General features: G+C 38.9%; 1 protein-coding gene across 2 annotated transcripts in view; it reads left to right on the top strand.

Moving 5' to 3' along the window:
* Positions 1-12,332, top strand: part of DNAH11 (dynein axonemal heavy chain 11) — a gene marked incomplete at its 3' end in the record, with an annotated part of 314,796 nt that overhangs the window by 258,242 nt on the left and 44,222 nt on the right. For both annotated transcript variants that reach the window (XM_081244744.1, XM_081244745.1), the window contains exon 66: positions 11,302-11,506. In XM_081244744.1, the coding sequence (XP_081100870.1) occupies positions 11,302-11,506 (205 nt within the window). The remainder of the gene's footprint in view (positions 1-11,301; positions 11,507-12,332) is intronic.

Here is a 12,332-nt window from a genome sequence, read left to right as displayed (position 1 = left end):
CATATCTGGGAAGTTTTATCAACACGTATTTTTTCCAAAGCAAATTTACTTGCTTACATATTAGAGAAGCTGCTGATCTGTAAAGCATCTTCATAAAATTCTCTCTCTTTAATCTTTCGAATCTCCACAAATATTATTGAAATACTTTTTGAACTTTAATTTTAGCTGGAGTAACCTTACTGCAAGATGTATTTCAGCTTGTTCCTGAGCATATAAATGTTTCTTACAGACAATTTATACCTCATTCTATATTTAACTTCATATGGTTATTCTTTTAGTAATAGTCTTTTAAGTAGCATTCCCTAGAAAGAAACTTTAATAGAAATATTAGCTATATGATAGAAATTTCTATTTTTATAGAAATAATCAAATGAGAGACAGCATTTTACAGATAGTATTTATTTTATAATGACTAAGTTTCCTGAAGGTTGTGCTAAAATTAATAAGAATTATTTTAGTTAGCAAAGTTTCCAGTTTAACTATGATTATGTCGCTGCTCTTGGAGTTGCTGCCATGCGTTTGTTCTGTAGTTGATTATGGATCTCTTTGAATGAGTTCCTGGGCGAAATTTAAGATAGAGCGATGTTAAATTAAACCCCACACTGAATAGAACGCACTCTCTTGAGCTGGAAGTTTATGGTTTTTCAATAAACTCTGGAGTGATGTAGTTCTCTCATTATGTCCCTAGGGGTAAGTATTTTTTTATTTTCAAGGCAGTTCAAGCCCTCATCTGGTAGAATTCGGCATTCTAGTCTCTCCCAATTTCTAAAGTTGAAAAAACAAAATTTAATTGCAGAAAAAACCTCCAGCAACCTTGCTATCCCTAAATTCAATCTAAAAAATTTTAGGTGTAATATTCAGGGTCTACAGGTAGTACATCTTCTCATTCATCTTGCTAACATTGTTTGACTTTATCTGAAAAAAAAAACCAAACAGGGCCACAGATTCAGAACCTTTAGATTCTTTTCTTTAAAAAAGCAATTTTCTAAAAAAAGAACAATACAAATGGAACCAGAATTTCTTTATTTTTCATGCTACATTATAATGTTTAAATAAGGATATACTGAAGTACATGTATAAATATATATAACATGTATGTTTTATACATATAGGCTATATACGTATATCAAAGGGGAAATAAGCTATGATTTTTTTCGCTTTTTTTTTTCTATTCAGTGGTATCTGGACTCTTGCGACTTTAATCTTTTTTAAAAAAATTCTAATCGAAGTTTTGCTTTTATCTTAAGAAGGACGTATTGGTTGTATTAACTGCATGAAGCAGTGAGCCAACTCATTTCAACTCAGGACTTTCTTTCCTTCCTTTCCTTGAACGTCTGACCAGCTGTGCAGCTTTGAGGCAAATCCTTTCTTCCCGAGCCGGGTTTGACCACCTCGCTCAGGCCTTCCTGCCGAGGTTGTTAAGTAACCCCTCCCGGCTGCCCGCGCGGCACCTGACCCTTCAGCTGTGCATGCAGCCAGGGCTATTGCAGCTCACAAGTCTAATCTAGGAGCTTTTCATTTGAAACAGCGGGACATGCAGTAAGGCTTTTAGATGTCTATTGAGAAGGTTTTCTGCTTCTCCTGAGTGTGTTTTTTTCCCCCAACTCCTGGAACTATTTTATTTACTTATCTCAAAACCCACCTGCTATCTCTTCACCTTGACAAAGCAGCTCCAGTGAAGCCTGGAGAATGGACTTCTCCTATTCAGAGAATGTGTTAGCTCTCTGAATCATCCATCCTAGAGGGACAACCTTCAGTATAATAATACAATATTTTCAGAAATTTCTCGCCAAACTGTATTGTAAGAAAGGTTTTGCCAATGTTTTTTAAAAATAGCATTTTACTGCAGCCATTCCTAGTAAAGACTTGGATCTGCCCCAGAAGCAAGTCCTTATTCTAAATTGAATATTGCTGCTTTTCCATGTCTGGTTTTACATGGCAATAAAAAATAATGGTGGTTTTGTTCACGTAGTCAGAATATCTGATCACTAGAGAAAATCATGTAGGTTTTTATGAGCCAAGACTGAGGGCATTTTCAACAGTAGCTACACTAAATCCTGAGAACAGTGCCAACAGAAGTGAAAGACATTTCCTTAGTTTCTAGACATGTTTCTCAGAAATAAGAAATGCAGATTGTAATCTCAGACTTCAGACTCACATCTTGGTTATTTTGAGATGATGCTGCATCTCTCAACTCACAGAGATTCTGGTTTTCAGGTAAATCTGAGAATTGGGAGAGATGTTCCCCCATGTCTATCACAGAAATGCTGTGAACATTAGCCAAGAAATTATTTTCAAGTATTTTAAATGTAATTGTATATCCATCCTCCAAAATAGTAATGACCTTCCATGACTTGAAGAAATTACAGATCTTTTCATCCCCATGATAACTTTTGCTGGATTGTGAATAACCTTTGAAAGAATTTTAAAATTCCCAAGTACCTGATTTTTATGCCAACCTGACACATGGAAAACTAAATTTATAGTCAATTTATAGATGATTGTCTTTATTATATAATAACTCATTCAACATTACAATAATTCACTGAGCATTTTGGCATACTTCAGTATTATATTTTCTTTTCCTGAAAGCCAGAAGTTAGAAAACTTCTGTAAGTAAAGTTTTTTACTTTTAAAATTTTATAAATTAAGTAATTCATTTTATGAAAATATCCATCAGAAATTATAGCCCTTGGGTTCAGGCTGGGCACCTCAATAATCAGTGCTAGTCTCTTTTATAAACAAGGACAGCATGTCTAACCAAAGATCAGCAGGGCATGTCCTCTGAGCTGTGTCTTTATATTTTTTTTTCTCTAGTGGTCATTGATTGTTACTGAGTCAGTCATATTCTCTCAGTACTCTCCTGTGATCAGTGGTCAGACAGGTCCACAGAGGCCAGGGTTACAAGCTGTCATCATCAAACAGAGCAAATTACCCTGCAGTGGGATGCAGTGAACTTTATACTAGGAGTCTAGAGACCCAGGTTCCGGTCCCAGTTCTGCCACTAAGCTATATGACCTTGGACAAGTCATAAACTCTTTAGGTCCATAAAAAAGAATGCATTGGATGATCTCTAGGGGCCCTTCCGGCTTTAAAATTACAACTCTGCTAGGTGAGACAGAATGTGGACAGCTCACTCTCTGTCCTGTCCAATTAAAATATGGTGTTTTTACTGGGAAAACCCATTTTATTTCTGTTGCGAGTTCATATAATCAGTCTGTCATGTCCAAACCAGCACTTCTCAGCCAGAGAGAAAAGGGGGCAGGAGGAACCCAGTCCCTTGGAGGGATGAGTAAAAACCCTCTGGGAGCAATTCCAGCTCACATTCAGAGACCCTTGCCCCGCTTGCTTCTCACTGCGATGCAGTGTCGGGCCCAAGTCCTGTTCCTGGGGGGCATGGGGCTGGAGGGTGGGTTAAGAACTACTGCTTTTACAGAATAGCTGGAAGAGAGTAGAGGTCCAAGTTTCAGGTTGCCCTTCCCACCTGCTGTTGCTTCTCCTTGGCTTTGAATTTCAAGCGCTCGGAGCTGCCTGCTGTGTTTTCTAGAAGTTACAAACTCTGGACTCCTGTCTTTCACAGAAACAACACAGTGATTGTTTGCTTTTCCCACCCCTCTGGTTAACTCAGTTGTTTTTTGGATCCTTCAAGTCAAGAGAGCACTAGCCGTCAGTTTATTTTTCCCAGATCAGAGATTAACCAAAAATTAACCTAGCAGCAATGACAAAACCCACTGAGTCATTATGTAGTTTTTGCCTTTCATAGATCATAAACACCCCAACTGAGGATAATTTACTATCCCTGGGAAATGTAAACCTATAAAGTAATGTTTCAGAGCAAAATAGGAAACCAGTTTTATAGGCAGATATCCTTCTCTTTGCCATCAGCACAGCAAGTTCCCCGATTAACTAACTGTCTCTTCACAGAGGAAGTCAGCTCTGTCCCTCTAGCAGATGGATTTCTGGTTCTCAGACTCGGGTATGTGAATGCCTCAGGGCATATGTAGGTATGCAAGGGAGGTTTAGAACCATAGAATCATCTCTCCGTCACCTTATGGAATGTGGCTTTAACTGAGATGTTTGGTTTAATACATATTTGATGAGTTAAAAGCTAGTGTCACCTGCACCCAGAAGCAAAATTGTCAGAACCTCATGTTCCGTATTGGCCAGTCCCTCACTTTTTTTTCTCGGAAACCTAGAGAGGGAAGCACGCTTAGGTGTAGTGACTAACTGGAAAAATTGTAACTTGCTGTTACTGGGTAGTCCAGTGGCATTAACTGCTGTTGCTTTGAGAGGAGATTATGCTGATACCACTAACTGGTGGACCCTCTAGCGTGGTGATGGGCAAGCAGCCTGTCTTGATGTGGCCCAGGAGCTGAGGATGGTTTTAAAGAGCTGTCAACAAAGAAGCATATATGGCAGAGACGTATGTGGCTGACAAAGCTTGAAATACTTACTCTCCGGCCACTTACAGAAGGAGTTCTCCAACTCCTCTACAGGGATTTCTCCATGAGGCCTGAACACCTCTGACTTTCAAATATGTTAGTCATCTGGGGGTTTTTTCTTAACTTTTTATTTTACATTGGAGTACAGTTGATTTACAATGTGTGTTAGTTTCAGGTGTACAGCAAAGTGATTCAGTTATACAGATACATGTATCTGCTTTTTCAGATTCTTTTCCCAGTTAGGTTCTTACGGAGTATTGAGCAGAGTTCCCTGTGCTGTACAGTAGAATATGTTAGCCTTCTTGCTAGGGGCTTGTTTTGATTCTCAAGTACCCTCTCCATCCCCACCCACTGCACACACCTCAAATCTGAATTGACTGTGTACTGCAGTTCCTAACCCTGCCACAGTGAGCTGTCCCATTAGACAACAGTAATGAAAATACTGGACTTGATTCATTCAGTGTTCATTTAAACGTACATTTTTCAAGTGAAAAAAATGTTTAAATTCTTTTTTCATCTGGGGATAGAGGTTAGTGGTTAAAAAATGAAGTTTATGAGATGTGAATCAAAACCCAGTGAAAATTCATAAGCAAATTCAGTGTGAAATCACAGAAGGTCGTGATAGACCTGGCATTTCTCAGAGTCACTACGCGAGGGAGGAATGAATTCAAACCAAGATGGAGCAGTAGTCAGAAAATCACAAGACGGCGTACACAGAGGTTTATTTTAAAGTATGAGTTTTGTTACTGTGGAGATGTAAATGAGTATAAACTTTGGAATGGCTTATGTGTGAGAACCCCAGGCAGTAATTACATGGAACCATCACTCTTGAAATTTCCATTAAAAGCCAATCATGAAAGTCTTGAAATCTAGGCCAATAGTAATATAGTGAATGACACTAGCAAAGAAAGATTTTCTCAGAGCTATTTGCAAGATCAACTTTGGAAACCCTTGGACAGGGAAGCTCCATTAATGGGAGAAATTTTGATGGTGCTGTCAATGTAGATATGGTTGAATATGTCTTCAGTCAAAAAGAAGCAGATTGACTAAGAAAGGTGTCCTTATCAATTAAGACCATCCTGTAACACACCTCACTACGCTCAAAAGTCAAGAGTGAACCTCTGGGGCTTCCCTGGTGGCGCAGTGGTTGAGAGTCTGCCTGCCGATGCAGGGGACATGGGTTCGTGCCCCGGTCCGGGAAGATCCCACATGCCATGGAGCGGCTGGGCCCGTGAGCCACGGCCGCTGAGCCTGCGCGTCCGGAGCCTGAGCCTGCGCATCCGGAGCCTGTGCTCCGCAACGGGAGAGGCCACAGCAGTGAGAGGCCCGCATACCAAAAAAAAAAAAAAAAAAAAGTGAACCTCTGAGAAAGTATAATTAGCACGGTTACTTACCTTACAGATTGATAAAAGCTCAAATGTAAGTGACTGACCTTTTGTTAGATTGTTGTTCATTTTTGTTCTCTTTTGGTAACACCATTATGGAGGTGTAATTCACATACCATACAACTTAATCATTTAAAGTGGGCAATTCAGTGGTTTTTAGTGTATTCACAGCATTGAGCAGTCATTACCACAATCAATTTTAGAATTGAAATCCCTAGGCAACCACTAATCTGATTTCCATCTCTATTGATTTACCTATTCTGGACATGTCAAATAAATAGAATCATACAATATGTGGACTTATATGTGATTGACTTCTTTCACTTGTTTTCAAGGTTCATCTGTGTTGTAGCATGTATCAGTACTTCTTTCCTTTCTATAGCTGAGTAATATTCCATTGTTTGGATATAACACAATTTGTTTATCCATTCATGAGTTTGCAGACAGTGGGTTGTTTCCACCTTTTGGTAATTATGAATAATGCAGCTGTGAACATTTGTGTACAAATTATGTAAGGACATATGCTTCCCATTCTCTTGAGCGCGTACCTAGGAGTAGAATCACTGGGTTACATGGTAACTCTATGTTTAAGATGGTGAGAAACTGAAAACTGGTTTTCAAATTGGTTGCACCATTTTACATTTCCATCAGAAGTGTATGAGGGTTCTAATTTTTCTATATCCTCACCAATACTTGTTCTTGTCAGTGTTTTGTTTTGTTTTTTTATAACCATCTAGTGGGTGTGAACTGGCACCTTACTGTGGCTTTGATTCAAATTTTCCTGATGACTAATGATGCTGAACATCTTTTCAGGTGCTTATTGGACATTTGTATATCTTCTTTGGAGAAGTATCTATTCAGATCCTTTGCCTTTCTTTTAACTGGGCAGATCTTTGATCTTTATATGACCGGACATTGTAGGCACTTAATACATATTTATTTATTGAACTGGATAAGTAAAAGAATAAATGAATCAGTACGTAAATGTTGTAGTCATATACCTATTATGAGAGAGTAAGTAATAATGTTAGAGGAAAGACCATGCTTGTTTTGGTAACGATTATAAGCCCCAGTGTCTAGAAGACTCTCTGACAGGCTGGCACTGTGTAGGTGTTCAGTAACTGCTTGCTGAGTGAATGAATATTTGGTTGCAATATGTTTCATGATAAAAACAAATAACTGAAGAAATTATAAGGTAATGATTATCTTAATGAGCATGATATCAACTGGAAGATATGTGCAAAAGTGTTAACTAGCAGCCACTCCTTGGTTCACTTTTAACAATTGGCCTGTAGTTCATTTATCTCTTGCTGTTCTCAGTGTTTCACTTTAACGGTGATGTGAATACTCTTTTTTTGATCGTCTTTTTTTTTTTAAGGGAAGTATGTATTATACAGATATACTGGCTTAGAAGAGGGTTGCCACCTGAATTAAGCTTTTTTCCTTCTGGAACAAAATTAAACACTAGGAAGTCCTAAGTGAAAACAAACCAAAACTTGAAGACTTCATCATTCAACTTAATAAAAAGCTTCCAAAGTAGCTTGTTGCGAAGATTTTTCAAGCTTGGACACTTAACCAAAAACTGTGAAGGATTTTTTTTTTTAATTTTATTGAAGTATAGTTGATTTACAATGTTGTGTTAATTTCTGCTGTAGAGCAAAGTGATTGAGTTATACATATATATTCTTTTTCATATTCTTTTCCATTATGGTTTATCAGAGGATATTGAATATAGTTTCCTGTGCTATGCAGTAGGACCTTGTTGTTTATCCATCCTATATATAATAGTTTGCATCTGCTAATCCCAAACTCCCAGTCCATCCCTCTCCCTCCCCACCATCCCCTTGACAACCACAAGTCTGTTCTCTATGTCTGTGAGTCTGTTTCTGTTTTGCAGATAGGTTCATTTGTGCCATATTTTAGATTCCACATATAAATGATATGTGATATTTGTCTTTCTCTTTTTGACTTACTTCACTTAGTATGATAATCTCTAGTTGCATCCATTTTACTGCAAATGGCATTATTTTGTTCTTTTTTATGGCTGAGTAGTTTTCCACTGTATATATGTACCACATCTTCTTTATCCATTCATCTGTCGATGAACACTTAAGTTGTTTCCATGCCTTGGCTCTTGTGAATAGTGCTGCTATGAACATAGGGTTGCATGTATCTTTTTGAATTATAGTTTCATCCGGGTATATGCCCAGGAGTGGGATTGCTGGATCATACAGTAGTTCTATTTTTAGTTTTCTGAGGAACCTCCATACTGTTTTCCATAGTAGCTGCACCAATTTACATTCCCACCAACAGTGCAGGAGGGTTCCCTTTTCTCCACACCCTCTCCAGCATTTGTTATTTGTAGACTTTTTAATGATGGCCATTCTGACGATGAGAAGTGGTACCTCATTGTAGTTTTGATGTGCATATCTCTAATAATTAGTGATGCTGAGCATCTTTTCATGTGCCTACTGGCCATCTGTATGCCTTCTTTGAAGAAATGTCTATTAAGGTCTTCTGCCCATTTTTCGATTGGGTTGTTTGTTCTTTTGTTGTTGTTGCTGAGTTGTATGAGCTGTTTGTATATTTTGGAGATTAAGCCCTTGTCTTTTGCATCGTTTGCAAATCGTTTCTCCCATTCTGTAGGGTTTTTTTTCTCTCATTGTTTTTAATGGTTTTCTTTGCTGTGCAACAGTTGTAAGTTTGATTAGGTCCCAGTGGTTTATTTTTGTTTTTATTTCTGTTGCCTTGGGAAACCAACCTAAGAAAACATTGGTATGATTTATGTCAGAGAATGTTTTGCCGATGTTCTCTTCTAGGAGTTTTATGGTGTCTTGTTTTATATTTAAGTCTTTAAGCCATTTTGAGTTTATTTTTTTGTATAGTGTGAGGGTGTGTTCTAGCTTCATTGATTTACACACAGCTGTCCAGCTTTCCCAACACCACTTGCTGAAGAGCCTGTCTTTTCCACATTGTATATTCTTGCCTCCTTTGTCGAAGATTAATTGTCCATAGGTTTGTGGAGAACTGTGAAAGTTTTTGTTGAAATATAGGATCACTACAATGGAAACAAAAGTTGAGAAATGGATGTAGACAATAGGTCATGAATCTGATCAATCTTTTGAGATTCTTAGCTGTGATGATGAAAGCTTCAGTGACTGAGTGATTTAGTGATGAAATCTTTAGCGATTTAAAAAAACTATGATTTTTAAATAATCTTTACACACTAAAATTGTTTTATAAAAATCTCCCTAGTCAAATAGAGTGGCCAGTGTATCAGTGTATTTGACTCAAGAGACTTCATCTCAGAGCAAGACACAGTTATGAAACATCCACCAGCAGCAGCCTAAGATATTATCACATTAGGGCATTCTGAGTATCTCTCCTCACATTTAAAAAGAGTTATTGCAAATATTGTGACATTTTAGTAAAGAGGATTCAGCATTGCCTGAATGCTGAACTTATTATACAGAGTCTTTCTTTTGAATTGATCCAATTTACCAAAGTTGATAAATTTAGGAAAGTAACATCTCTCCCGTAAGTCAGTGAGATAAGTAGTCATTTTTTTCCCTCATGATTATTTAAAGTACTATATTTAAATTAAAAACAATATGGGCTTTGGGTAACATTCTTATCATTGTCATGATGATACCTCTATAATGAAAATATACACTAAATAGGGAAGAATTCAGAATTTTAGTAAGTATTTAAGGTAAAATAGGAGACTGAGAAGATACTCCTTGCTTCAGCCATGCTCCCAGGGTCCTTAGATGAATTTTCACTCCAATGAAGTTCAGGCCACTTTGATGGAAGAATTTGAGAAGTTCCAGAGTTCATGGGTTCTGTCTGTCTGATGCATGAATGAAAAAATAACTTCCCCTTGGCTAGAGCCTCATAGCAGGTTCCTGGCAGGAAAAAGACCACAAGGTAGGCTGGAATTGTTTGATAGAGTTAACATAGTGACTATTTACAAAAAGAATTTGCGGAGCAAAGGGTAAAGGGACCCCAGTAGAGGTGTTAAGGCTACATAGGATTTGCAGCAGCGGGAAGCCATTACTGCCTGTAGGCCTGAAGGTATTACTAGGTCCTCTAAGCAGAGCTATGGAACGGGTCATAGCAGGACATAGCCTTCACCAGACCACGGCTCTGAAGCTGGCAAGATCCGTTGGACCTCTCTCTCCTCCTGTACTGATGTCTCCCGCCAGTTCTTCCATTGGCCAAGCCCATCCAAAACCCGGAGGGCAAGGGAGCCCAGGTGATAACATCTTTAGGAATTAGCTACCAGCATCTGAGGTAGAGAAAAATCAGGCCCTCCCCTCGGCGGGGGAGACTGCATTCATTCATAGCTTTGCTTGCAATTACAGGAACCACATCTATCTAGGTGAAGCAAAACAGAGACTATTAGAAGGCTGCAGGGTGCCATGGCAACTGAGGGGAAGATGCAGCCAGGCTTCGAGGAAGAGGGGACCTGGAAGCCCAGAACATGCTTCCTTTGTGTTGCTCTTTCATCTGAATACTGGTTTACTTCTTCTTTTCTGGGCAACCAGAACGGTCTTTCTCTGCTGCTTGATTCACCAGCAAGACAGAGTGACTTCAACACGAGCTTAGAGATTCCAGTTCCAACTCCCCCTTCTCTCTGTCCCAATACTAAATCCCAGGAAAGGTTACTCTGGTTGGAACAGCTCAGATGAAGTACCTGCTCCTGGGTCCCCGTGGCCAGAGGAACAGGGACACAAAAAGAAGCGTGGTCGCTGAGAGCCCACCCCTGTGTGAGACAGAGCTTGCAAGAATGCTGTGCACACATCCCACACAACAGGCTTCCTGAACTTGGCTTCTGAGCCAGTGCCAGAAGTATGAAGACTGGGTAAAGTGCCCAAGGAATTTGTATGGTTTTTATTTTTATTGAAATTTTTGTTTTGCTACCATTATTCATAGTCACATGACAGGGGCTTAGAAAAAAGAATCACTTCTGCCTAATTTTAAGTGGCTTAAATTAAACATGTTTAAGGACAAGTCTATGTGTATTTTTCATACACATAAATTTTACGTGTGTATGTATATACATATATGCATACACACACATAAATGCATACATACTCATTTTAGTTTATCCTTAAAGAATAACAATGTTTAATGTAAGGTTAATCACAGAAAGCATAATATAGTAAATAAAGCTAGTATTTGTTGTTATAGATTCTTTATATGATTTATTGTGTTTAATTGTTACAGTGACACTATGAGGTGAGTACTACTATTATCACTGTTTTCCATGTAAGGAAACTTAATCATATAGAGGTTTCGTGGATCATGTCTATTCCTCCTCTTACACTTTAGGGAAACAGAGAGTAGTTGAATCATAAATCACCTGGTTTTATGGCCTATATACATTACTAGAATACAGGAATGGAGTGACACCTTCATATTGGTTGTGGTGCATGAGAGTCTCCTGACTGTCTTTGTTATGCCCCCTTTAGGTATATCAAGATTGGGGATAAAGAGTGTGAATTTAACCACAGTTTTCGTCTTATCCTTCACACAAAACTGGCAAATCCTCACTATAAGCCAGAATTGCAAGCTCAGACAACCCTCCTCAATTTCACGGTCACAGAAGATGGTCTGGAAGCCCAGCTGCTGGCAGAGGTTGTCAGTATTGAAATGCCAGATTTGGAGAAACTTAAGGTAAAAATTATGAAATCATTCCCCCAACACTTATTCAGTGCACAAATTATAGTGCCAGACAGAGCAGTGTAAGATGGGATGCCTGCCCTCCGGGATCTTTCAGTCTAATTGAGAAAAATGAGGGCGTATCTGAACAGTCAAGTAGCAACTCAAGGGTACTTCTGATAAGTAGTTAGGATTGTGCCACAGGAGATGGGCTAGTTGTACGTCTTGTTTGATGCAGGTGACTAGGGCAAGCAAAGACGCATACTAGTCATGGAAAGCAGGGCTAGAGAAGCAGGTACCTGTCCTGGAAGGTTAGAAAGAAGAGAGGGATCTCCTTCTCTCTGCCCAGGGTAGAGAGCTATCTCTTCCTCTGATCAGGGTAGAGAGGGCTCTCTTTCTCTCTCCCCAGGTTATAGAGGAATCTTCCCCAGGCTTCCTCTCCCCAAGTGGTTGCCTGGGCCCCTGGGAGTTTTTAACTCTCAAGCTCTGCCTCCAGGAATTAGTTGATTACAGGAATTAGTTGATTACTACTTAAATGTTCCTGAGAACCGGTGATTGCCTGTATCCACCCATCTCTGTAGTTTTCAGGGTGGCAGTTGCCCTGTGACCTCAGTTCTCTGATGGGTAAGTAAGGGCTGTTATGTTTAGCTTTCTTCCTGTGTGAGGATGGAAATAATGACTTTTCTCTCTTTCAATCTGAAGCAGAGACCAGAAGTTTCTTCCTATAGGTCAAAGGAATGACATGATATATGGTCGCGCTCTGGACCCTGGAGTGCAGCCAGCTCTTACCATGCCTTCTGAATGTTTTTTTAAAGAATTAAAAAATTTTTTGATTAGTACA

Source organism: Mesoplodon bidens, assembly GCF_964165515.1.
Source record: "Mesoplodon bidens genome assembly, chromosome: 9".
Classification (NCBI taxonomy): domain Eukaryota; kingdom Metazoa; phylum Chordata; class Mammalia; order Artiodactyla; family Ziphiidae; genus Mesoplodon; species Mesoplodon bidens.
This window is presented reverse-complemented; position numbering and strand designations above follow the sequence as displayed.